Source organism: Coregonus clupeaformis, chromosome 1, assembly GCF_020615455.1.
Source record: "Coregonus clupeaformis isolate EN_2021a chromosome 1, ASM2061545v1, whole genome shotgun sequence".
Classification (NCBI taxonomy): domain Eukaryota; kingdom Metazoa; phylum Chordata; class Actinopteri; order Salmoniformes; family Salmonidae; genus Coregonus; species Coregonus clupeaformis.
In genome coordinates, this window is record NC_059192.1 from 1,600,361 (window position 1) to 1,627,575 (window position 27,215).

The window sequence follows — 27,215 nt, forward strand, 5'->3', positions numbered from 1 at the left end:
TTCACAACGTTGACATCATCAAACCACTCGCCCACACGACTCCATACACGCTGTCTGCCATCTGCCCAGTACAGTTGAAACTGGGATACATCTGTGAAGAGCCCACCTCTCCAGCATGCCAGTGGCCATCAAAGGTGAGCATTTGCCCACTGAAGTCGGTCACGACACCGAACTGCAGTCAGGTCAAGTCCCTGGTGAGGACGACTAGCACGCAGATGAGCTTCCCTGAGATGGTTTCTGACAGTTTGTGCAGAAATTATTTGGTTGTGCAAACCCACAGTTTCATCAGCTGTCCAGGTGGCTGGTCTAAGACTATCCCGCAGGTAAAGAAGCCGGATGTGGAGGTCCAGGGCTGGTGTGGTTCCATGTACTGACAAACTCTCTAAAACGACGTTGGAGGCGGCTTATGGTAGATAAATTAACATTCAATTCTCTGGCAACAGCTCCGGTAGACATTCCTGCAGTCAGCATGCCAATTGCACGCTCCCTCATAACTTGAGACATCTGTGGCATTGTGTTGTGTGACAAAACTGCATTTTAGAGTGGCCTTTTATTGTCCCCAGCACAAGATGCACCTGTGTAATGATCATGCCGTTTAATCACCTTCTTGATATGCCACACCTGTCAGGTGGATGGATTATCTTGGCAAAGGAGAAATGCTCTTTAACAGGGATGTAAACAAATGTGCCAAAAAATTGAGAGAAATTAGCTTTTTGTGCTTATGGAACATTTCTGGGATCTTTTTATTTCAGCTCATGAAACATGGGACCAACCCTTTACATGCTGCGTTTTATATTTTTGTTCAGTATACAGTACCAGTCAAAAGTTTGGACACACCTACTCATTCAAGGGTTTTTCTTTATTTTTACTATTTTCTACATTGTAGAATAATAGTGAAGACATCAAAACTATGAAATAACACCTTTGGAATCATATAGTAAACAAATCAAAATATATATTTTATATTTGAGATTCTTCAAATAGCCACCCTTTGCCTTGATGACAGCTTTACACACTCTTGGCATTCTCTCAACCAGCTTCGAGGTATTCACCTGGAATGCATTTTAATTAACAGGTGTGCCTTGCTAAAAGTTAATTTAAGTTAATTTATTTCCTTAATGCGTTTGAGCCAATCAGTTGTGTTGTGACAAGGTAGGGGTGGTATACAGAAGATAGCCCTATTTGGTAAAAGACCAAGTCCATATTATGACAAGAACAGCTCAAATAAGCAAAGAGAAACGACAGTCCCATCTTTACTTTAAAACATGAAGGTCAGTCAATCCGGAACATTTCAAGAACATGCAGTCGCAAAAACCATCAAGCGCTATGATAAAATTGACCCTCATGAGGACCGCTACAGGAAAGGAAGACCCAGAGTTACCTCTGCTGCAGAGGATAAGTTCATTAGTTAACTGCACCTCAGATTGCAGCCAAAATAAATGCTTCACAGAGTTCAAGTAACAGACACATCTCAATATCAACTGTTCAGAGGAGACCGTGTGAATCAGGCCTTCGTGGTTGAATTGCTACAAAGAAACCACTACTAAAGGACACCAATAAGAAGAAGAGACTTACTTGGGCCATGAAACACGAGCAATGGACATTAGACCGGTGGAAATGTGTCCTTTGGTCTGGAGTCGAAATTTGAGATTTTTGGTTCCATCCGCCGTGTCTTTGTGAGACGCAGAGTAGGTGAACGGGTGATCTCTGCATGTGTGGTTCCCACCGTGAAGCATGGAGGAGGAGGTACTATGGTGTGGTGGTGCTTTGCTGGTGACACTGTCTGTGATTTATTTAGAATTCAAGGCACACTTAACCAACATGGCTACCACAGCATTCTACAATCATACGTCATCCAATCTGGTTTGGGATTAGTGGGACTATAATTTGTTTTTCAACAGGACAATGACCCAACACACCTCCAGGCTGTGTAAGGGCTATTTGACCAAGAAGGAGAGTGATGGAGTGCTGCATCAGATGACCTGATCTCCACAGTCACCCGACCTCAACCCAATTGAGATGGTATGAGTTGGACAGCAGAGTGAAGGAAAAGCAGCTAAAAGCGCTCAGCATATGTGGGAAATCCTTCAAGACTGTTGGAAAGACATTCCTCATGAAGCTGGTTGAGAGAATGCCAAGAGTGTATAAAGCTGTCATCAAGGCAAAGGGTGGCTAGTTTGAAGAATCTCAAATCTCAAATATATTTTGATTTGTTTAACACTTTTTTGGTTATTTCCATATGTGTTATTTCATAGTTTTGATGTCGTCACTATTATTCTACAATGTAGAAAATAGTAAAAATAAAGAAAAACCCTTGAATGAGTAGTTGTGTTAACTTTTGACTGGTACTGTATATAAAAATTCACGGGACGCTAGGCCACTGAATATACCCCCCTGTGGTTCCTCGATACTACTCGGTATCATAATACTTGGCCTGGTATCGTAAGTAAAATGTTGATATCGTGACAACTCTCATTTGTAGTATTAATCGTTCAGTGCATATGTTCTATTTTGGCTAAATTTCTTCATTTCTATGCATGTGGTGAAGACGGCACAGTATGACTTGGCAGTGTGCATGTATGCTGAGATCATATTGGACTATCTCTCTCTCTCCAGGGATCAGAACAAATACAAAGAGGCCGCCCATCTGCTCAACGATGCTCTGTCCATCCGGGAGAAGACTCTCGGTAAAGACCACCCCGCTGTAAGCAAGGATCTTCGTTGTCATGACAACCACACTATGTGTCAGCTGTTCTTTTGTCATCAGTTCATAATAGCCAGAATGTCTCTGTCTCTGTGAAGGCAATAATGTATTTACCGTCCCACACTGCGTATCTGTATGGATTTATTGCTTAATCCAAATCAATTCCTTGTATGGATTTCTGTCGCTGGTCTCACTTACACGAGTCATCAATTACAACCGTTCAATACCCTTTCACCTAAACCTGGAACTAATGTAATCGTTAAATCCAATCATTTCCAAAACAACATCACACCATTTCATCAACATCCATGGGAGTGGATGGATAACAATAGTTTGTGTCCCAAATGGCACCCTATTCTTTATATAGTGCACTACTTTTGACCAGGACTTTATGTAGGGAATAGGGTGCCGTTTAGGCACAGACTCGTACTCTGCTGGTGAAGTCAAGGGAAAGAAAGGATGACTATATGTATTTACTGAAGAATAAGGGTTGGAAGTAGGCAATTTGAAGCTCCGCACTAGGGTCCATGCCCCTCCCTCCCGGCCTCTCCCTGGCGATGTGGACAAACTAATGAAATACTGTGTTAGCTATAGCCATCTCACACATACCAGGCCCTAGAGACTAATGGCAAAAAGATGACAGATGCTTGTTAGATTGGGCAATATCCATTTTATGTTCTTGATACATCACCTGATGACATGGATAGAAATATCTATATTTTTGCTCAAGGGTACATCGACAGATTTTTCACCTAGTCGGCTCTGGGATTCGAACCAGTGACCTTTCCATTACTGGCCCAACACTCTTAACCGCTAGGCTACCTGCCATCATAGATAAGAGTGACACTAACTCCAAGTTGTGAAATCCTCACTGTGTGTGTGGTTTGTGCGTGTCATCCAGGTTGCCGCCACCCTCAACAACCTGGCCGTGCTCTATGGGAAGAGGGGCAAGTACAAGGAGGCCGAGCCATTATGCAAGAGAGCCCTGGAGATAAGAGAAAAGGTAGGCCACATCCATGGACCTCTTATCTATTACACTCCTGACATAAGATTGCTCAAATCACCTCAAAACACACTCTTATCTAGGCCTCAGTTCTGATAGAAACTCTCGAATCAATGCTGAATGAAATTCCTATGATGTGATAATTATAATAATGGGTAATAAAAATAAATTTCAATGGAACAATTGCTACACTTGTCACTATAAACGGGAGAAAAAAGGTCAAGTTATGTTCTTAATGCGTCTAATGAAGTTCACATCAGGGGTCATCTTGTCTGAAGCAATTACAGGGATTAATTGAGATCACATTAAGTAAAAGTGATAACGTAGAGAGGTAGGGGAGAGAGGTAGGGGGAGGAAGAAGAACGGGAACAGAGGGAGGTTTGGAAGAAAATAGAAAACAGTGCAGACAGAACATAGTAGGTAAGTTTTGTGCCTCAGTCCCGAGCAGCACGCTCCGTATTGATCTGGCTTTTATTCGATTTACTCCACCTGACACAGTGGGTGGACATGTTAACTGCTGAAAGAAATTGTTTAATAAAGCAGATAGACATATGTACAAAGAAAACATAATCAAAGGTTGAGACGTACTAAAATGGTAATTCAATGGTAGACAACAAAACAGAAAGTGCTTGATTGCCTACCGTGCGCCACCTATGCTCTCTGCCTGCAGCTCTAAGATACACTATACACCCCTTCACATTAGTGGATTCGGCTATTTCAGCCACACCCGTTGTTGACAGGTGTATAAAATCGAACACACAGGAATGCCATCTCCATAGACAAACATTGGCAGTAGAATGGCCTTATTGAAGAGCTCCATGACTTTCAACGTGGCACCGTACTGGATGCCACCTTTCCAACAAGTCAGTTTGTCAAATTTCTGCCCTGCTAGAGCTTCCCCGGTCAACTGTAAGTGCTGTTATTGTGAAGTGGAAATGTCTAGGAGCAACAACGGCTCAGCCACGAAGTGGTAGGCCACACAAGTTCACAGAATGGGACAGACGAGTGCTGAAGCGCGTAGCGCGTAAAAATCGCCTGTCCTCGGTTGCAACACTCGCCACCGAGTTCCAAACTGCCTCTGGAAGCAACGTCAGCACAAGAGCTGTTCGTCGGGAGCTTCATGAAATTGGTTACCATGGCCGAGCATCTGCACACAAGCCTAGTATCACCATGCGCAATGCCAAGCGTCGGCTGGAGTGGTGTAAAGCTCGCCACCATTGGAGCAGTGGAAACAAGTTCTCTGGAGTGATAAGATGCCAGGAGAACGCTACCTGCCCAAATGTGTAGTGCCAGCTGTAAATTTTGGTGGAGGAGGAATAATGGTCTGGGGCTGTTTTTCATGGTTCAGGCTCCTTAGTTCCAGTGAAGGGAAATCTTAACGCTACAGCATACAATGACATTCTAGATGATTCTGTGCTTCCAACTTTGTGGCAACAGTTTGGGGAAAGCCCTTTCCTGTTTCAGCATGACAATGCCCCCGTGCACAAAGCGAGGTCCATACAGAAATGGTTTGTCGAGATCGGTGTGGAAGAACTTCACTGGCCTGTACAGAGCCCTGACCTCAACCCCATTGAACACCTTTGGGATGAATTGGAGCGCCGACTGCGAGCCAGGCCTAATCGCCCAACATCAGTGCCCGAACTCACTAATGCTCTTGTTGCTGAATGGAAGCAAGTCCCCGCAGCAATGTTCTAACATCTAGTGGAAAGCCTTCCCAGAAAAGTGGAGGCTGTTATAGCCGCAAAGGGGGGACCAACTCCATATTAATGCCCATGATTTTGGAATGAGACGTTCAACGAGCAGGTGTCCACATACTTTTGGGCATGTAGTATACTTGTATAATATGCTTAGTAATGCTACTGATTGTTAACGTTTTGGCAGTTTTTATTTCACCGTTTTATAACTGTTGGTAAAATGTATGTTATTTGACCATTCAACGATGTGATTAGTTCATACAACCATATCGATAAATACATGGAATACTGTATTGTAAAAAACATATAAATACAGATATAACTTGTGTTTGTCCCTCTCAGGTACTGGGCAAGGATCACCCAGATGTGGCCAAGCAGCTGAACAACCTGGCCCTGCTGTGTCAGAACCAGGGCAAGTATGAAGAGGTAGAGTACTACTACTGCCGCGCCCTGGAGATCTATGAGTGCAGACTTGGTCCCGACGACCCCAACGTGGCAAAGACAAAGAACAACCTGGTGAGTACTTCTGGGCAACACCTGGGTGGTGTTCATTAGGCACCAAACTGAAGAAAACTGACAAACAGGGAGGGACTTCATGGATTATTATTTTGTTATTGCGTTGTGTGCCCCAATTAACATGGCCATGCTTTCATACTAACTCACTCTATGTGGGTAATGTCCTATAGAGGGTCTGTGTTGTTTACAAAACATAATTATCTACGTTTAGTGGGTCCCACACACACATGCTTGTGAGAATAGCTACTGTCCCTTGTGTGCATAGTCATTCACCTATAAATAAACACCCACATATGCCATGTGTGAATTAGTTTGAACTTGCATGTTTGGTTAGTTAGGGTTTCTGTGTCGCTAGATTAATTCAAAATCAAATTGTACTTGTCACATGCACCGAATACAACAGGTGTATACTTTACCGTGAAATGCTTACTTATGAACCCTTTCCCAACAATGCGAAGTTAAAAAGTAAGAAACATGCAAAAAAGGCAATAGTAACACAAAGTAACATCCTCATAGAGGATCTAGATACATTTTCTAACCTCTCTGGATTACAACCAAATTATGACAAATGTACTATATTACGTATTGGATCACTAAAAAATACAATTTTTACATTACCATGTAGTTTACCAATAAAATGGTCTGATGGTGATGTGGATATACTTGGAATACATATCCCAAAGGAAATAAATGATCTCACTTCAATATATTTTAATAGAAAGTTAGCAAAAATAGATAAGATCTTACTACCATGGAAAGGAAAATACCTGTCAATTTGTGGAAAAATCACCCTGATTAACTCTTTAGTATTATCCCAGTTTACCTATTTGCTTATGGTCTTGCCTACGCCTAGCGAACAGTTTTTTTTTTTAAATTATATGAGAAAAAAATATTCTATTTTATTTGGAACGGCAAGCCAGACAAAATTAAAAGGGCCTATTTATATAATTAATATGAATTCGGAGGACAGAAATTATTAAATATTAAAGCATTAGACCTATCACTAAAAGCTTAAGTCATACAAAAGTTATACTTAAATCCGAACTGGTTCTCAAGCAAATTAGTAAGATTGTCTCACCCAATGTTCAAGAAAGGCCTTTTTCCCTTTATTCAGATTACAACAACTCATTTTCAGTTATTTGAAAAGGAAATCATCTCCCAAATATCACTATTTCTAAAACAAGCCATAGAAAGTTGGTTGCAATTTCAATTTAATCCTCCAGAAACGACAGAACTAATAATGCAACAAATATTGTGGTTAAATTCAAATATACTAATTGACAAAAAACCTTTCTTTCTTGACAGAATGTTTAAAAAAGGTATAATCTTCGTAAATAATATCATCGGTAGGACTGGTGGAGTTATGTCGCACATGCAGCTAACAAAAACATATGGAAATGTCTGCTCTACCCAAAATTACAACCAAATAATTGCAGCCTTACCGCAAAAGTGGAAGAGGAAAGTGGAAGGGGGAGAAAGTAAGGAACTTGTCTGTCGGCCTTGCATTAAAGAACATAATTGGTTAAGGAAAACTGTGATAAATAAGAAAGTATATCAGTTTCATTTAAGGACCAAAGGATTGACAGCCATCCCATATAGATTGCAAAATAGTTGGGAAGAGATTTTTGACGTACCGATCCCATGGCATAGTGTTTATGAACTGATACGCAAAACGACGCCGGATTCAAAAATTTGAATCTTTCAATTTAAATTATTATATAAAATTATTGCTACCAATAGAATGTTATTTATATGGGGATACAATCTTCCCAGCTCTGCAGATTTTGCTGTGAAGAGACAGAATCATTAGATCATTTGTTTTGGTTCTGTCCATTTGTAGCTTGTTTTTGGACACAGGTCCAGGAATGGCTAAAGGATTGCAATATTTACCTGGAGCTAACCTTGCAGATAGCATTACTGGGTGATCTGAAAAGTCATAGTCAATCGATCAATAATATAATAATACTTTTAGCAAAATTTTTTATTTTTAATTCACAATCTGTAGAAGCAATGAGAATAGAAAGGTTCAGAACTTTTGTAAAACATCACAGTACGGTTGAAAAATATATGGCAAATAGAAATCCAATATGGATGGTGTTAAAAGATAGATGGGAGGTATTGAATGGAGTTGAAGGATGGGACTAATAACAAATAACAACAAATAACAACAAGATAACTAATAATGTAAGCATACTGTGTCCATAATAAGTATATAGGTTGTATGTTGGGAGCTTTTGGGAAAGAGCACAGTTAGAAAGATATGGCATATAGAAGCAAACCGGATGGACATCATGAAAATGATCGGAGAGGTTGAGAGTAGAAGAAGTTCAGGAGCAAAAAAAATAAAAATAATAATAATTATTGTAAAATTGACTGTCCATAAGGTGTAGATAGTAAGTATAGGCTGGAAGTAGAGGCCTGGGCATTGTTGTTCACTAATTTACCCCAAGTAGGGAAAGGATGACTGGGTTGAAAAGTAATAAAGGAGTATATATATAAAAAACATGGGGGATTGGAAGTGATGCAGACAATTACATTGATAGAAGATACAATCTATCTGCAATATTAAGCTGATCTACCCCCCATAAAAAAAACATAACGAGACGAGACGATATACAAGGAGTACCGGTACCGAGTCAATGTGCAGGTGTACGAGGTAGTAGAGGTAATATGTACATGTAGGTAGTGGTAAAAATGACTAGGCAATCAGGATAAATAATAAACATGGTAGCAGCAGCGTGAAAGTATGTGTGTGTGGCATCAATATGCGTTTGTATGTTTTGTGTGTCAGCGTATGTAGTGTATGTGTTGGAGTGTCAGGGTAGTGTGTGGGTAGAGTCCAGTGAGTGTGCATAGAACCGGTGCAAATAAAATACCTCAACACCCGTTGAATATGGCTGGTGTCAGTAAACGTCAGCAAAAAATGTAATTAAATTGTTGCCAGCAGCACAGTTACAGTCACCAAAGCTCTGGATAACATGAAAACAGCCTAACCAGCTCTGCTAGGGCGAGTAAAATGGTCAGAGTGAGGTGTTCTTTCATTTGTGTCTGGAAGTGGCTAGCAAGCCAGTTAGCTTGGGTGCTTGACTGCCGTTGTGAGGTCAGAACGCTCGGATCAACCCTACTCCTCGGCCAAATCATGTCTGCTTTATGATTGAGGGGCTGTATTGAGACCCAAAGGCAGGCGCAGTAGTGCTATATCATTGTTCATGAGCCCCTGAACTACACTTGGGAAATATGTGCATGGATGGATTGGACAAGTTCTTTTAGGGAACTGTGTGATTCAATACCCTTGTTTGATACAACATTCTCTTCTCTCTTTTCTCTAAAGGCATCCTGCTTTCTCAAACAGGGCAAATACAAGGAGGCTGAGATTCTGTACAAAGAGATTCTGACCCGTGCCCACGAGAAAGAATTTGGATCTGTCGATGGTAAGAACAGTACAGTACAATGCTTTTCAATTAAGCTCTCACCTCAGAGGGGGAATATGGTTTTCTATAGTCATAATATGAGCAGAACTGGTGGAGGTGGTAGTGGTAGGGCAGGGTTCCCTTAGAAAGTACATTGGAGATGTCTTTAAAGATGTTATCTTTCTTCTCGATTTGCCTCTTGTCTTACCCCAGCGAGCAGAGCCACTGACGGACACAGGGTTAAAAAATGGACAGTGTTCTAAACAGGGTGCTGTTCGTTCGTCAAGGCACGACTGGCTCACCAGTCAGGATGAGAGGATTTTCTGAAGAAAATAAAAAGGCTTTTTCCTGGTTTAACAGGTTCACTTTCCTTGCTCTTATTCCTTTGGGATAAACTCAAGGGTTTCGATATCCTACTTTAGAATGTCACATTGGTACAACATTTTTTGAATGAGTGCGACTTGGCACAGGGGAACACTCAAGCTGACTAAACTAAAATAGTTTGGTTGGTTCTCAAAATTGCCTTGAAGCGTTTTCATGAATTGAGACAAGGCAGGTCTTTTGTTTCTGTTGGTCGCCTGAAGTTTAGACAGAGCTGTTGCGGTATACCAATTTTACGATGTGTGTTATATTATCTTTTTATTCTTAAAATGAAGTATATTTGTGATCTCTGTCTCAACACATTCTAAACACTCTGCATTTTTATATTGCGGTAAGGCAAAGATGCTGTCATGGGTTTATGGGTTTTATTAGTTTATTGATTTATACCTTTTTTAGGTTAATTGATCTCTCCTCAGTTGATCTGGCATTAGGGAGTAGCATTCATAGCATTTTCAACGCAATCATTTGAAACACTGTTCTTGCTTAATATTTCTAAAGGGGCAGATGAGCTTTTGTGTTGTATTATGCACAATTATCATACTGCATGGGTTTGTGTGAAATGCATGAATGTTTTAAGAATACACATTTAACCCATCAGGATTCATAGTTTGTATTTTTGGGATAATGTGTTTAAATGTACACAGTATCATTAACATAGTAGCACTCAATTTAAGAGTACTGAATCACACAGTACATTGCATTTCTTTCTCCATCCTGTTTCAAAACTCAAACACATATTTGTAGTCTACCTTAATCCTTAAACTCTTGGCATGTGGGTAAAATACCTTACTTAATTGGTCCAGTTTCAATAAGAGAAACTGTATTTAGCAGTTCACATTTTATCTCTAGGAGAAATGTTATTAATAGAACAGTCAATTTCTTGTGAAATTGTAAAGGAAAAGTCCCAAGTCTTGATCATTAATTAATCAGAATAACTATTGGTTTGAAACAATGACACCTTAAAAGGAAAACTTTTATCCCACCTGTCTGAAGAATAATGTATCACACACTTTAAAGAATAGAAATGAGAGGTGCACTGCCTGGTCCTCAGAGCATATACAGTATTCAGAAAGTATTCATACCCGTTTAGTTGTGTTACAGCCTGAATTCAAAATTGATTAAATATGTTTTTTTCTCACCCGTCTACACACAATACCCCATAATGTGAAAGTGAAAACATGCTTAGAAATGATTGCAAAATTATTTTAAATGAAATACACATCTCACTTACATAAGTCTTCACACCCCTGAGTCAATACATGTTAGAATCACCTTTGGCAGCAATTACAGCTGTGAGTCTTTCTGGGTAAGTTTCTAAGAGCTTCTGCACACCTGGATTGTACAATATTTGCCCAATATTCTTTTCAAAATCCTTCAAGCGCTGTCAAATTGGTTGTTGATCATTGCTAGACAACCATTTTCAAGTCTTGCCATTGACTTTGCCATCAAGCAGATTTAAGTCAAAACTGTAACTCGGTCACTCAGGAACATTCACGGTCTTCTTGGTAAGCAACTCCAGTGTAGATTTGGCCTTTTGTTTTAGGTTATTGTCATGCTGAAAGGTAAATTCATCTCCCAGGGTCTGGTGGAAAACAGACTGAACTAGGTTTTCCTCTAGGATTCTGCCTGTGCGTAGCTCAATTCTGTTTATTTTTTATCCTGAAAAACTCCCTAGTCCTTAACGATTACAAGCATACCCATAATATGATGCAACCACCACTATGCTTGAAAATATGGAGAATGGTACTCAGTAATGTGTTGTATTGGATTTGCCCCAAACATAAAACTTTGTATTCAGGACAAAAAGTGAAATGCTTTGCCACATTTTTTGCAGTATTACTTTAGTGCCTTGTTGCAAACCAGATGCATGTTTTGGAATATGTGTATTCTGTACAAGCTTCCTTCTTTTCACTGTCAATTAGGTTAGTATTGTGGAGTAACTACAATATTGTTGATCCATCCTCAGTTTTATCCTATCACAGCCATTAAACTCTGTAACTGTTTTAAAATCTACCAATAGGTGCCCTTTGCGAGGCATTGGAAAACCTCCCTGGTTTTTGTAGTTGAATCAGTGATTTGAAATTCACTGCTCAACTGAGGGACCTTACAGATAATTGTATGTGTTGGGGTACAGAGAGGAGGTAGTCATTAAAAAATAATGTTAAACACTATTATTGCACACAGAGTGAGTCCATGCAACTTATTATGTGACTTGTTAAGCACATTTTTACTAAAAGTATTTAGGCTTGCCATATCAAAGGGGTTGAATACTTATTGACTCAAGTTTCTAAAAACAAAATTCCGCTTATGTGGTATTGTGTGCAGGCCAGTGACAGAAAATCTCAATTTTACCCATTTTAAATTCAGGCTGGAACGCAACAAAATGTGGAAAAAGTCAAGGGGTGTGAATACTTTCTGAAGGCATTCGGAAAGTATTCAGACCCCTTGACTTTTTCCACATTTTGTTACGTTACAGCCTTATTCTAAAATTGATTGAATAAAATAATTTTGTCATCAATCTACACAAAATACCCCATAATGATAAAGCGAAAACAGGTTTTTAGAAATGTAAGCAAATGTATTACAAATAAAAACCAAAATACCTTATTTACATAAGTATTCAGACCCTCTGCTATGAGACTCAAATTGAGCTCAGGTGCATCCTGTTTCCATTGATCATCCTTGAGACACTTCTACAACTTGATTGGAGTCCACCTGTAGTAAATTGAATTCATTGGACATGATTTGGAAAGGCACACACCTGTCTATATAAGGTCCCATAGTTGACAGTGCATGACAGAGCAAAAACCAAGCTATGACGTCGAAATAATTGTCCGTAGAGATCCGAGACAGGATTGTGTCTAGGCACAGATCTAGGGAAGGGTACCAAAACATTTCTGCAGCATTGAAGGTCCCCAAGAACACAGTGGCCTCCATCATTCTTAAATGGAAGACGTTTGGAACCACCAAGACTGTTCTTAGCTCGCCACCTGGCCAAAATGAGCAATCGGGGGGAGAAGGGCCTTGGTCAGGGAGGTGACCAAGAAGCTGATGGTCACTGACAGAGCTCCAGAGTTCCTCTGTGGAGATGGGAGAACCTTCCAGAAGGACAACCATCTCTGCAGCACTCCACCAATCAGGCCTTTATGGTAGAGTGGCCAGATGGAAGCCACTCCTCAGTTAAAGGCACATGACAGCCCGCTTGGAGTATTCCAAAAGGCACCTAAAGGACTCTCCGACCATGAGAAACAAGATTCTCTGGTCTGATGAAACCAAGATTGAACTCTTTGGCTTGAATGCCAAGTGTCACGTCTGGAGGAAACCTGGCACCATCCCTAAGGTGAAGCATGGTGGTGGCAGCATCATGCTGTGGGGATGTTTTTCAGAGGCAGGGACTGGGAGACTAGTCAGGATTGAGGGGTAAAATATATACGGAGCAAAGTACAGAGCGATCCTTGATGAAAACCTGCTCCAGAGCGCTCAGGATCTCAGACTGGGGGCGAAGGTTCACCTTCCAACAGGACAACGACACTAAGCACACAGCCAAGACAACGCAGGAGTGGCTTCGGGACAAGTCTCTCAATGTCTGAGTGGCCCAGCCAGAGACCGGACTTGAACCCGATGGAACATCTCTGGAGAGACCTGAAAATATCTGTGCAGCTACGCTCCCCATCCAACCTGCCAGAGCTTGAGAGGATCTGCAGAGAAGAATGGGAGAAACTCCACAAATACAGGTGTGCCAAGTTTGTGGCTGCATACCCAGACTCAAGGCTGTAATCGCTGCCAAAGGTGCTTCAACAAAGTACTGAGTAAAGGTTCTGAATACTTATGTAAATGTGATATTTCAGTTTTTTTATATTTTATAAATATGCAAGCATTTATAAAAACCTATTTTTACTTTGTCATTATGGATTATTGTGAGTAGATTGATGAGAATTAGTATTTTTTTAATCAATTTTGGAATAAGGCTGTAATGTAAAAAATGTGGAAGAAGTCAACGGGTCTGAATACTTTCCGAATGCACTGTATGTCTGTCTGTCTGGTCAGCCTGACCGATCTTTGTACAGAACACCTCTTCTGTCTCGTTTTCTGCAGCTGAGAACAAACCCATCTGGATGCACGCGGAAGAGAGGGAGGAGATGAGCAAGGTGGGTTGTGTGTATTTACCTGTGTTCTCACATGTACTTAAGGTCTTACTAGGTGGAGCTCTATAACACATCTGTATACCAGCAGGAATGTAGTAGTTCCTGTCTGAAGTTCCACTCTCACATTTTACCACTCCCACTCAACGTCTCTCCTTCTCTCTTTAATTACTTCCAGGGCAAGCACAGAGACAACACCCCGTACGGCGAGTGTGGAGGCTGGTATAGGGCCTGCAAAGTCAACAGGTGAGCCACGAGTTGTGCTGACGTAGCTGAGACAAAGCATTAGTCAGTCAGTAGTTTGGCCCCTATTCATATTGACATTGTGACACTAAGATTGTGTATTTCAACAGCTTCAGGATATTAGGCCAATTTAATGGTGTCAATTTGGCATGGAGCTATTAAGAGATTCATTAAGTTCTTTCAAAATATTTTACCCTGAAGTATTATCCAAATGAGTCCTTGCAGCAAAACTATCATAATGGGAAGAAGTTTTGCTATAATCCCAAACAATGTCTATGTATAATCTTCAAAAAGTGAGAAACACACACACACACACACACACACACACACACACACACACACATAATGCAAATAATATAAAATATGTCATTGAACTGGTCATCTTGAACATGGTCATCTGCCTTTATCAGTATGAGTGACCATTGCTGTGTCTGTCTACCTGCAGCCCTACAGTGAACACCACTCTGAGAAACCTGGGGGCTCTGTACCGCCGACAGGGCAAGCTGGAGGCCGCAGAGACCCTGGAGGAGTGTGCCATGAGGTCCCGCAAGCAGGTACATACAGTGAGCTCCAAAAGTATTGGGACAGTGAATTTTGTTGTTGTTTTGGCTCTGTACTCCAGCACATTGGATTTGAAATGATACAATAACTATGGAGTTTAGACTGTCAGCTTTAGTTTGAGTGTATTTTCATCCATATTGGGTGAACCGCTTTGAAATAACAGCATTTTTTGTACATAGTCCCCCCATTGTAGGGGACCAAAAGTGTAGGGATGTAGCTCAGTTGGTAGAGCATGGCATTTGCAACGCCAGGGTTGTGGGTTCGATTCCAGTATAAACAATTTAAATGTATGCACTCACTAACTGTAAGTCGCTCTGGATAAGAGCGTCTGCTAAATGACTAAAATGTAAATGTAAAAATGGTACAAATTCACTTATGTCTATTAAAGTAGTAAAAGGTTAAGTATTTGGTCACACATTCATATTCATTGGTCCCATACGCAATGACTACATCAAGCTTGTGACTACAAATTTGTTGGATGCATTTGCTGTTTGTTTTGGTTTTGTTTGAGATTATTTTGTGCCCAATAGAAATAAATGGTAAATGATGTATTGTGTCATTTTGGAGTCACTTTTGTTGTAAATAAGAATATGATATGTTTCTAAACACTTCTACATTAATGTGGATGCTACCATCATTACGGATAATCCTGAATGAATCGTGGATAATGATGAGTGAGAAAGTTAGAGGCATAAATATCAATCTCCCCCCAAAATGCTAACCTCCCCTGGTATTGTAATGGTGAGAGATTAGCATGTCTTGGGGGTATGATATTTGTGCGTCTAACTTTTGGTTAGGACAATGAATCTCATGCAATGTTTTCCTTTCTCTACCTTGCTTTGGATGCAGAGCAACACGGTAAGTGTTTTAATTCTAACAGGTAGTCTCACTAGAGTCTCCCTTCTAACATCACTCCCATGTAACTGTCATTGTAGTGTCCATGTCTCTGTGGTGGCTCCTATTGCCAATTGTAATTCCACAGCCCCTATGTACTATAACAATGGTATTCAAAGTCGGGGTTGTGACAAAAACTTGAGTACAGATTATTATTATTATTATTTATTTTGTTAAGAAATGCAATGAATTGAAGGTTACTTGTTGTTGTAAAAATAGACATACTAATTTAGATTTGGGGTGGGGTTGCAAGAATGTGTTTTGGAAAAAAAGGGGTCCTTGCTGAAAAAGTTTGAATACCACTGTACTAGAATATAGCCTGACTTCAGATATGTTTTGCTGCCTTGCCAACTCCTATGGTCAACATGACAACGACCATAACAGTTGGGTATACGGCACTAGAATGCACTAGCTCGTGACATCTTCAAGGTTAGTTGTCTTTAAAGGGTGTGTGTGTGTGTGTGCTTGTGCTTGTTTGTGTCTGTCTGCTTGCGCGTGTTTGTGTGCATGTGTGCACTCATCCCTCCCCCAGGGCATAGACCCCATCCACCAGATGCGTGTGGTGGAGATCTTAAATGATGGCGAGGGGGACAGGGAGAGGCGGAGGAGCAGGGACAGCCTGTCCAGCGTCAAGTACGAGAGCGGCTCCGAGACCGGCGAGGAAGTGAGTATGGGCGTAGAGTGGAACGGGGTGAGTACAAATCCACAACTTATTCAGTCCCCTAAACTCCAGTGGCCTTAGTGATGGATAGAGCAGTCATACAGAGTACACTGCTGAGCTAATGGTCTGGTACAGTAGTACACCCGCAGCCCTAATCCTAAACACTGTGCACACAGTGGTTGTGTACCAATTCTCCACACTTTTTCCGAAGTGGGTACTTGCAAACCTGTACATGGATTTCAAAGGATTGTTGTGAAAGCATTAGCTGGAGGGAGTTGTCACCATTGTTAAATCCATGAGAGGTGGGGTACTCACACCCGAAGTGCACATTTCGGGTGATGCATGAAAAATTGGGATGCTAACACAGTCATCAGTACTAAAGTATGTGTGCAAGGAAATTAAGGCTGTTCACTCCTGGATCTGGAGATGCATCTATAAGAAATTGGATTCCAGGTATCTATACTGTATCAGTCCACCAGCTCTATGTATTAGTGCCCTGTCGTCACTAAAGTGTCACCTGGAAATACCTTTTGAAAAGGCAAAAAGCTGATTGAGTGTCTTGGCATACCCTGTTGTGTAACTCCTGTTCATTTAAATACTGGCTTTGTATGTGTTAACTTTTATGTGGTGCTTGTATATTATAATTTCTCATTTTAGCAGTGAAATGTCCCTCAGTCAGACACTGGCTGCTTGTTCCCGTTAGGACATCTGGACTGGTAATGCTGGCGTGAGTTTTAATCCCCTTCTCTCCTCTACGAGCCTTATGGGAAGGAGAGTTTCACTTACTGCACTTGATGGGCATTTACAGCCCAGGCTAGTCAGGCTACAGATCTGCTGCAGTGGGAGGGCTGCCGATGGCAATGACTAAAATAGTGAGGGATAGTGAGAAGGGATTTTGCTGATAGGAACTATTAGAGTTAACTGCTAGGCTGCGTCCTAAATCGGCACTGTGTGACCGTATGGGCCCTGGTCAAAAGTAGTGCACTATATAGGGAAATAAGGTGATATTTGGGACGCACCCTACTGATACTGCCAAGAGAGACCCAGTTTGTGAGTCTGTGCCTCCTCTCACTAACGCACCCAGCTAGCTTTCACTACCCCCCTCCCACTTCAAACACGCATGTTCCACCACTGCTAGCCTGCGAGGCTCACCTTTTAACACGGGCCTGCCATGTTAAACATTTGTGTGTGTTTGTGTGTGTGTTTAGTTGGTTTGAAATGCACTACATTACCCATTAACCACCTGCTGTGCTGTGGCTGATTCATGTGTCCTCATATCCTTGCGGTTATTTTCTGCATATGTTCTTATAATCCTTTTCTGATCTGGAGTTTATATTTTAAAAAAGGGTACAGTGTGTATTTGTTGAATCGTCTATGATGGCTCCAATCAAGCGCCGTCCACAGGGTATGGCATGGCGTTGCAAAATGGAGTGATAGCCTTCCTTCTTCAAGATCCCTTTTACCCTGTACAAATCTCCCACTTTACCACCACCAAAGCACCCCCAGACCATCACATTGCCTCCACCATGCTTGACAGATGGCATCAAGCACTTCTCCAGCTTCTTTTCATTTGGTCTGCATTTCACAAATGTTCTTCTTTGTGATCCGAACACCTCAAACTTCGATTTGTCTGTCCATAACACTTTTTTACTCCAATTATCCTCTGTCCAGTGTCTGTGTCTTTTGCCCATCTTAATCTTTTCTTTTTATTGGCCAGTCTGAGATATGTATTTTTCTTTGCAACTCTGCCTAGAAGGTCAGCATCCCGGAGTCGCCTCTTCACTGTTGACGTATAGACTGGTGTTTTGAGGGTACTATTTAATGAAGCTGCCAGTTGAGGACCTGTGAGGCGTCTGTTTCTCAAACTAGACACTCTAATGTATTTGTCCTGCTCAGTTGTGCACCGAGGCCTCCCACTCCTCTTTCTATTCGGGTAAGAGCCAGTTTGTGCTGTTCTATGAAGGGAGTAGTACACAGCATTGTACGAGATCTTCAGTTTCTTGGCAATTTCTCACATGGAATAGCCTTCATTTCTCAGAACAAGAATAGACTGATGCATTTCAGAAGAAAGTTATTTGTTTCTGGCCATTTTGAGCCTGTAATCAAACCCACAATTGCTGATGCTCCAGACACTCAACTAGTCTCAAGAAGGCCAGTTTTATTGCTTCTTTAATCAGCACAAAAGTTTTCAGCTGTGCTAACATAATTGCAAAAGGGTTTTCAAATGATCAATTAACCTTTTTAAAATGATAAACTTGGATTAGCAAACACAACATGCCATTGGAACACAGGACTGATGGTTGCTGATAATGGGCCTCTGTACGCCTATGTAGATATTCCATAAAAAATTAGCCGTTTCCAGCTACAATAGCCATTTACAACATTAACAATGTTTCCGCTGTATTTCTGATCAATTTTATGTTACTTTAATGAAAAACATTTCTAAGTTACCCCAAACTTTTGAACGGTAGTGTATATGTGAAATTAGTTTCAGTATAGTTTCAGTTCAGCTTCGAGGTAATTTTCGGGGTGATTATAACCGGAAGAAGGGGCGGAGCAGTCGCTACTGTTGGGAGAAGGAGGGGCAACGGGGGAAAACCCTTTTAAAAAAATGACATGCCATCCTAAAACTGGTTATAACTCCAGTTCTGTTTGTGATATTAAGATTCTAATATGGACAGTGTGTTATAGACTTATTTAGGAAAAGTCAAGGATGGAGGGGGGCATGACTTTAAAAAATGGCAGAGTAATTAATTAATTAATTAATTAATTAATACAATTCACGAGCAGTCAGATTTAAAGTTGGCTTCTTTTTTAGAAATATATCTTGCCTCTCCCTAAGTAGCAGGAAGCAGAATGTACAGTCAACTTTCCTGCCAGTTCTTGACTATGGTGACACCATTTGCCAGATTGCAGCAGCCATTACTCTTAAACCTTTGGATGCAGTCTACCATAGCACCTTTCACTTTTTCACAGGTAACCGTTTTAATACTCACCACTGCATCCTGTATCAAAAGGTTGGCTGGTCCTCATTAAAGTCCCATAGATCACTTCATTATTCCCTTTTTGTTTACAACTTTGTTTCTAATGTATAAAAGAATGAGCTACCAAACCCGCTCAGAGGATTGGTTAACTCTTGAGGTCCTTCTGGTCTCGACCAATTTAGGTAAATCCTCCTTTAGTTTTAGTGCCCCCATTGTTGGAATAACCTACAAAACTCCTTTCATCTTGATTCCCTGGTGCCGCTAGGGCAGTTTAGGACTCTGGTGTTGAATGAATTCATTGAGGATTGATTGAATGTAGTGGTTTATTTGTTGAAATTGTGATGTTGAGGTTGTGCCTTGTATTCTTGTTTTATTTGTAATGTACATTTTTCTTCTTGTTTTTAAGAAAATGTTTGTACTCAGGGCACCATTGTGAATGAGACCCTGGTCTCAATTGGGCTACCCTGAATAAATACATGTTAATAAAAATGGCCTTTAATAAAGGACCCAGCTACAATAAATGCGGCCTCAGGATATGTGGTTCACAGTTCGTACATATTCCAGTGTAGTTCCTTGAGAGCCGTTGCGGTGACTGCTTGGAGGGGAATATACACAGCATTAACGATGACCGAAGAAAATTATCTTGGGAGGTAATGCGGTCGGCATTTGATGGTGAGGTATTCCAGATCGGGAGAACAAAAGGACTGGAGTTCCTGTACATTACCACAATCACACCATGATTTGTTAATCATGAAACAACCCCTCCGCCTTTCTTTTTCCAAGGGAGTTCTTTCTTCCTGTCAGTGCAATGGATGGAGAACTGAACTGGCTGAATGGATGGGGACAATATATCTGGAGAGAGCCATGATTCTGTAAAACAGAGTATGTTACAGTCCCTGATGTCTCTCTGGAAGGCGATCCTTGCCCTGAGCTCGTCTACTTTATTGTCCAGGGACTGAACGTTAGTGAGTAGTATACTCTGAAGCGGTGGATGGTATGCCTGAGTCTGACTAGGGCCCCACTTTTCCTCTTCTCCGACGATGAATAGAGCTGCCTCGGGAAGTTATTTCAAACAAAGGATCCACCTTTATCATCATAGTGATGGCCATGGCAGTTAAAATAATATTATGGCAAGGGGGAAAATTGAAGAAAATGTTTCTCTGTACATCCATATATTGCAATGAAAAAATAATAGAGAATCAATATTTGTCCTGCTTTATTTGAAGTGCATCTTATGAAGGCTTCATAAAACATTCATATAGGCTTCATAAGCACTGCATAAATGGGTCACAAATCATCTATAACCGTATTTCATGCTCTATAAAATATTTAATAAATGTGAACAAATAAATTGATGGTTATGTCACACAGTTAGGCCACATTGTGAATCTTTATAGAGCATGATATACGTTTATAGATTATTTGTGAAGCATCTATGTAGTGCTTATGAAGCCTTTATGATGCACTTCAAATAAAGTGGGACCCAATATTTCATTCATTACTTTCTCACTGTGTTGAAGTGATAGAGCGGTACACGGATGGTAGTGGTTTTTGGCTGTGTTGCATGGAAGCAGTTGTGGTCGTATACTGTGGTTATGTAGAACTTGTCTCTGTGTGCCTGTGAAAAATGCATTATTGAATGTGCGTATGTGCTGTGCTTGTAATGTAGGTTCCTTTTTGCGTTAGCTAATCTAATGCATCGTCTATGGATGTCATCCTTTTCCTTCTGTTTGTGCCACTACTAACCTACCCTATTGATGATTATCCTTGCCATGGCAACCAATCAGCCTGTCAATCAAATGTTCCTTTCCTTCATTCAGTGGATTTTACTCTTCCTTTTGATTCCGCCATTCTACTAAGGTTGGACCAAAGCTTGGGGGTTGGGGCGGGTTGTTATGGTCAGAAAACAGACCAGAGTATCCAAGCTAATATAACTAATCTATTATAATGTAGTATTGGGGTGGGGTTAGAATGTGCGCTGTTATCTCTTATAGACTACCATATGTTATTCTAACGTACCTAAAACCAAAATGTTTATTCATTACAGGTTTTTAAGATATGTTCATAACAATTAGTTAGCCTGCATTGATATGATCAAGCCTAATATTTCATACTGTTAAATACATATTACTCTCTTGTGCCCCGGCAAGTTTCTTCACTGCAGTATAACATTTGTATGGAGGGATGGATACATTTTCAGGTATTATATCCATAGATCATCAGTCAGTACAGACACCTCTCTCTGCCAAGCCTCCCCTTATTGTTAGTTCTATGACTGTGCTGCTGCAGTGCTGATGCTTGCAGATGTCCTCCGGTCTGCAGTGCACAGTCACTGGCTGGGCTCTGTGTGCCAGGTTCACCCCTGCCTGCCTGCCTGCCCAGCAGAGCCCACATACACAGTACAGCAAACAGCTGAGTCACAGTGACTGACTGCACTCAGGCACAATAGTAACAGCACTAACCAGCACTGGAGGTGGAGGGAGGCTGTAGCACCATCCAAAAATGGGTCACTGTTTATTCATCAAACAAAATAGCCGTGGTGCTGCAGGCTATTTAGGTCGATGGATGAATTTGATGTGTTAGGAAAGGCTACTTTTAATTTATTCAATGGCTAGTCATTCATTTCCTCTTTTATGGTGAAGCTGCAATGGTAAATCGATAAACGCATAGGCTTACACATTATCTCTGAGCTTCAACAGGAAGGCAGAGCCACATAGTAAGTCTCAACATAAGCATGCATGCTTCCTTTCTATTCAAACATATACAGTGCATTCGGAAAGTATTCAGACCCCTTCCCTTTTTTCACATTTTGTTATGTTACAGCCTTATTCTAAAATTGATTAAATAATTGTTTTCCCTCAATCTACACACAATACCCCATAATGACAAAGCGAAAACAGGTTTTTAGAAATTTTTGAAATCAGAAAAACCTTATTTACATATGTATTCAAACCCTTTGCTATGAGACTCGAAATTGAGCTCAGGTTCATCCTGTTTCCATTGATCATCCTTGATGTTTCTACAACTTGATTGCAGCATTGAAGGTCCCCAAGAACACAGTGGCCTCCATCATTCTTAAATGGAAGAAGTTTGGAACCACCAAGACTCTTCCTAGAGCTGGCCGCCCGGCCAAACTGAACAATCGGGGGAGAAGGGCCTTGGTTAGGGAGGTGACCAAGAACCCGATGGTCACTCTGACAGAGCTCCAGAGTTCCTCTGTGGAGGTGGGAGAACCTTCCAGAAGGACAACCATCTCTGCAGCACTCCACCAATCAGGCCTTTATGATAGAGTGGCCTGACGGAAGCCACTCCTCAGTAAAAGGCACATGACAGCCTGCTTGGAGTTTGCCAAAAGGCACATAAAGGACTCTGATCATGAGACACAATATTCTCTGGTCTGATGAAACCAAGGTTGAACTCTTTGCCTGAATGCTAGGCGTCACGTCTGGAGGAAACCTGGCACCATCCCTACGGTGAGGCATGGTGGTGGCAGCATCATGCTGTGGGGATGTTTTTCAGAGGCAGGGACAAGGAGACTAGTCAGGATATTGAGAGAAAGATGAACGGAGCAAAGTACAGAGAGATCCATGATGAAAACCTGCTCCAGAGTGCTCAGGACCTCAGACTGGGGCGAAGGTTCACCTTCCAACAGCACAACGTCCCCAAGCACACAGCCAAGACAACGCAGGAGTGGCTTTGGGACAAGTCTCTGAATGTCCTTGAGTGGCCCAGCCAGAGCCCGGACTTGAACTCGATCGAACATCTCTGGAGAGACCTGAAAATAGCTGCGCAGCGATGCTCCCCATCCAACCTGACAGTACTTGAGAGGATCTGCAGAGAAGAATGGGAGAAACTCTCCAAATACAGGTGTGCCAATCTTGTAGCGTCATACCCAAGAAGACTCGAGGCTGTAATCGCTGCCAAAGGTGCTTCAACAGAGTACTGAGTAAAGGGTCTGAATACTTATGTAAATGTAATATTTTTATTTTTTTGTAATACATTTGCAAAAGATTCTAACAACCTGTTTTTGCTTTGTCATTATGGGGTATTGTGTGTAGATTGATGGGTAACAAAATGTGGAAAAAGTCAAGGGGTCTGAATACTTTCTGAATGCACTGTACCATGCAAATAAAGATCTATTCTATTTGAAATCAAGAGTAGTCCATACTGCAGTGCAGATTTGGCCGAGGGCACATCTCTTAATGTTAGGATAACCTGCATAGATTAAATAAAGGGTTTAGTTAGAAGATGCCCCACCACAGAGTTTTTAATCAAATGTTTTTTGTGTTTCTTTGTGTTTCTTTCTCTTTCCATCAGGCATAAGCCACATCAAGATTATTGCCCCATCCTTCTCTCTCTTCTCCCCTACCACGAAATGAAAAGCTCCTCTACCATTCCTGGTGTCCTCGGCAAGACTGATCCTTGTTGTCACCTCTGTCCCTCTACTGACAACCGTTGGGATGTTTGGTTTTCTCTCTCTCTTCCCACTGATCCTGCGCTCTCTCTCTTTTCATCCTTTTCTTTCACTGATCCTGTCTCGCTCCTTCTTCAGAATTTTCTCTTCCTATTCCCATAACACGATGTCATGCCTATCACACTCTCTCCTCTTTTCTCCCTTCTTCTAACATCCATCTGTAATATTCAGCTGTATTCTACTTTATTTAATAATGACATGATAGAAGGGGTCAGTGTTTGAGTTTGGAAAAACTGTGTCCCGTTGGGAACACAGAGAAAAGCAGAAATACCAGAATGGTTTTGGACAATGGGGAATCTGTGTCCATGTGACCTGCAACTGCTCCCGCCACCTTTAACATATGCCCAAAACCCCAGTCTGTTACCATGACACCTGTCCCATTGCTTTCACAACATAGCTGAGGTTTGACTGTCTGCATCTCAAGTCTCCCTTCAGGATTTAACTGTTGCTTTGCATTGGCCTCAGTCTGTATTTGTGTTGGAGTCGCTTTGCTTTCGAGAGCACATATACACACGCATACACACATACACACACTTTCCCAGGACTGTAAGCAGCTGGCATGTGAAAATAGTATGTGATCAAATACAACATTTCTTGGAGTCTGCAGTTGACAAACTAGGTGCCTGTATATTAGCCGTAGTAGTATCTTCTTATTGAAAAAGTCAGTTTTATTTGCTTTAAAGTTAATTGAATCATTTTGAAATGTATCCATATGCCTGAGATCAATTAACTGAGCAGTTTTAAATAAGTGTTGTAATAAATGCTAATGACTTTGTTTTATTACATAAGGTAGGCTAACTCCGATTACTTTTGAGTTCACAAGCGTGGGGATGTTGTGGATTCAAACTTGTCCTTTTTTAAATATATATTCTTCCTATTTCGTTTTTATTTTGTAAGTTTTTTTCTTGTTTACATCACTTTTATTATGCTTGCTGTGTATTGACGGCTGAAGAAAGCAGTGGTATTCTAACTTACTATACTACCGGTATGTGGTGTTATAGTATCATACAGTAACCGCTGCATGTTTGTCTTGATGGATTAATACACACTGCAGTATTTTCAGCCTGTGAATAATATAGTGGCTTTAATGTACCCTTTTGACAAAAGCAAACTGTCATTGCGACCTTCACAATTACCCTATGGCTTGAGTTCTTATTGGCTAGACTGCTCTCCCTTCTTTGATGCATAGCGTTGGCCTATTGTTTACCGTGCACAGGTTACGTTTAAAAAGGGAATAGTGACACATGATCAAATGGTTAAAGGCTACTTTAACATCAAGACAAAACTAACATTTACGTTATCAAAACAGCCTTGTCGACGCAACGCCACATCTGTTGTCTTCAAATTAGATTTTCAACCTCTGAGACCAAGGGTATGTTAGTGACTTGATGGGCTCTTCATTGCCCGCAATATATAGCCTTTGAATTATATGCTGGTGTTGAGATTGTATAGGACAAATTATTGTTGCTGTTTGAGAAAACATATTAATCATAGTATTGGTGTGTATTTATGTGTGAACGCTTTAATGGAATATGTTGCCTTCCATACATCAGACAGTTAATTACAGGTGAACATTGTCCATTTTGACTAGGCCTTTTTTTGGACTACAAAACCCATAGTTAGTGCTCCCTCAAGGACAATTTCTTAAGTGTTCAACTAACTAAATGTAATCATTTCCACATTATACTTAAGCGTATTAATGATATTTATGGATATGATAAGTGCGCTCATCACATAAGCGTTTGTAATGTCCTTTGCATTGATTTGCCATTCCTAACCATGAAGCATACTGTTAAGAATACAAGCAACACTGAAAAAGAGGGAGAGAAACGACAATGTTCATCACGTAATTCTGACAATATTGTTGTTATATTGTAATGCTGGTTATTTATTTTACCTGTCTGTAATTTATATTATATTGTGTGAACTTCCGTTTCCTAGGGCAGAAGTAAACTTCATGGCAAACTCTATGCATCTTAGAATGTAGGACTGCATAATATTTACAATTTCTTCTTGCATTGTGATGATTGTTGCATCAACACTTGTTGGTATTCTCAAATAAAGTTTTTCATTTGTGAAGTGTGTCATTTCTCTCTGCACCTCTTCCAGATCATGAAAAGCTTCCTCGCCTGCAAGTTGTGGTGTAAAAATATAGCTATGAAGTTTTATTGTGCCCTCTGCTGGCCACATTGAAATACTGCCATTTCTATTTAGAACATTATGCAGAAACATATACTTTGAGTGTGGATGGCCACATCAAATCAAATGTATTTATAAAGCTTTTTTTTTTACATCAGCAGATGTCACAAATTGCTTATACAGAAACCCAGCCTAAAACCCCAAACGGCAAGCAATGCAGATGTAGAAGCACTGTGGCTAGGAAAAACTCCCTAGAAAGGGAGAAACCTAGAGAGGAACCAGGCTCTGAGGGGTGGCCAGTCCTCTTCTGGCTGTGCCAGGTGGAGATTGTAACAGTACATGGCCATTAAGGCCAGATCGTTCTTCAAGCTGTTCAAACGTTCATAGATGACCAGCAAGGTCAACTAATAATCATTGGTTATAGAGGGTGCAACAGGTCAGCACCTTAGGAGTAAATGTCAGTTGGCTTTTCATAGCAGAGGTTGAGACAGCAGGTGCGGTAGAGAGAGCAAGAGAGCGTGATGGGAGAATTAGAGGGAGCATACTTAAGTTCACACAGGACACCAGATAAGACAGGAGAATTTCACCAGATAGGACAGACTGACCCTAGCCACCTGGCACATGGACTATTGCAGCATCGAAACTAGAGGCTGAGACGGGGGTCTGGGGACACAGTGGCCCTGTCCGACAATACCTCCGGACAGGGCCAACCAGATATAGGATATAACCCCACCCACTTTGCCAAAGCACAGCCCCCACACCACTTGAGGGATATCACCAACTTACTACCCTGAGACAAGGCTGAGTATAGCCCACAAATATCTCCTCCACCGCATGAGCCCGAGGTGGCGCAAGACCTGACAGGAAGATCACATCAGTGACTCAACCCACTCAAGTCGAGTATAGTGAAAAAAGCCTGGCACGACATGACGCACCCCTCCAAGGGACGGCATGGAAGCGCACTAGTAAGCCAGTGACTCAGCCCCCGTAATAGGGTCAGAGGCAGAGAATCCCATTTGAGAGAGGGGAGCCAGCCAGGCAGAGACAGCAAGGGCAGTTTGTCACTCCAGTGTCTTGCCGTTCACTTTCGCACCCCTGAGACAGACTACACTCAATCATAGGACCTACTGAAGAGATAAGTCTTCAGTAAAGACTTAAAGGTGGAGACTGAGTCTACGTCTCTCACATGGATATTCCATAAAAATGGCGCTCTATAGAGAAAGCCCTGCCTCTAGCTGTTTTCTTAAAAATTCTAGGGACAATAAGGAGGCCTGCGTCTTGTGATTGTAGCGTACGTGTAGGTATGTACGGCAGGACCACATCGGAGAGATAGGTAGGAGCAAGTCCATGTAATGCTTTGTAGGTTAGCTTTTCTGCATCATTTTTGGACCGACAGATAAGATCTAAAC

The 27,215-nt window shown here is 41.2% G+C and overlaps 1 protein-coding gene across 8 annotated transcripts in view; it reads left to right on the forward strand.

Moving 5' to 3' along the window:
* The window catches only part of LOC121568161 (kinesin light chain 1), a 48,318-nt gene extending 22,572 nt beyond the window's left edge, over positions 1 to 25,746 (forward strand). For 3 of the 8 annotated variants that reach the window (XR_006001202.2, XR_006001203.2, XR_006001204.2), the window contains 10 exons: positions 2,617 to 2,704; positions 3,606 to 3,707; positions 5,744 to 5,917; positions 9,249 to 9,348; positions 13,804 to 13,856; positions 14,029 to 14,096; positions 14,539 to 14,647; positions 15,504 to 15,512; positions 16,081 to 16,936; positions 23,511 to 25,746. Coding sequence is in view for 2 of the 8 variants with exons in the window: in XM_041878748.2 (XP_041734682.1) it covers positions 2,617 to 2,704; positions 3,606 to 3,707; positions 5,744 to 5,917; positions 9,249 to 9,348; positions 13,804 to 13,856; positions 14,029 to 14,096; positions 14,539 to 14,647; positions 15,504 to 15,512; positions 16,081 to 16,239; positions 23,511 to 23,516 (868 nt within the window). In the remaining 6 variants the exon portion in view is untranslated. The remainder of the gene's footprint in view (positions 1 to 2,616; positions 2,705 to 3,605; positions 3,708 to 5,743; positions 5,918 to 9,248; positions 9,349 to 13,803; positions 13,857 to 14,028; positions 14,097 to 14,538; positions 14,648 to 15,503; positions 15,513 to 16,080; positions 16,937 to 23,510) is intronic. The other 5 variants (XR_006001206.2, XR_006001207.2, XM_041878748.2 and 2 more) reach the window with 5 other exon arrangements.
* Positions 25,747 to 27,215: the final 1,469 nt, after the last annotated feature.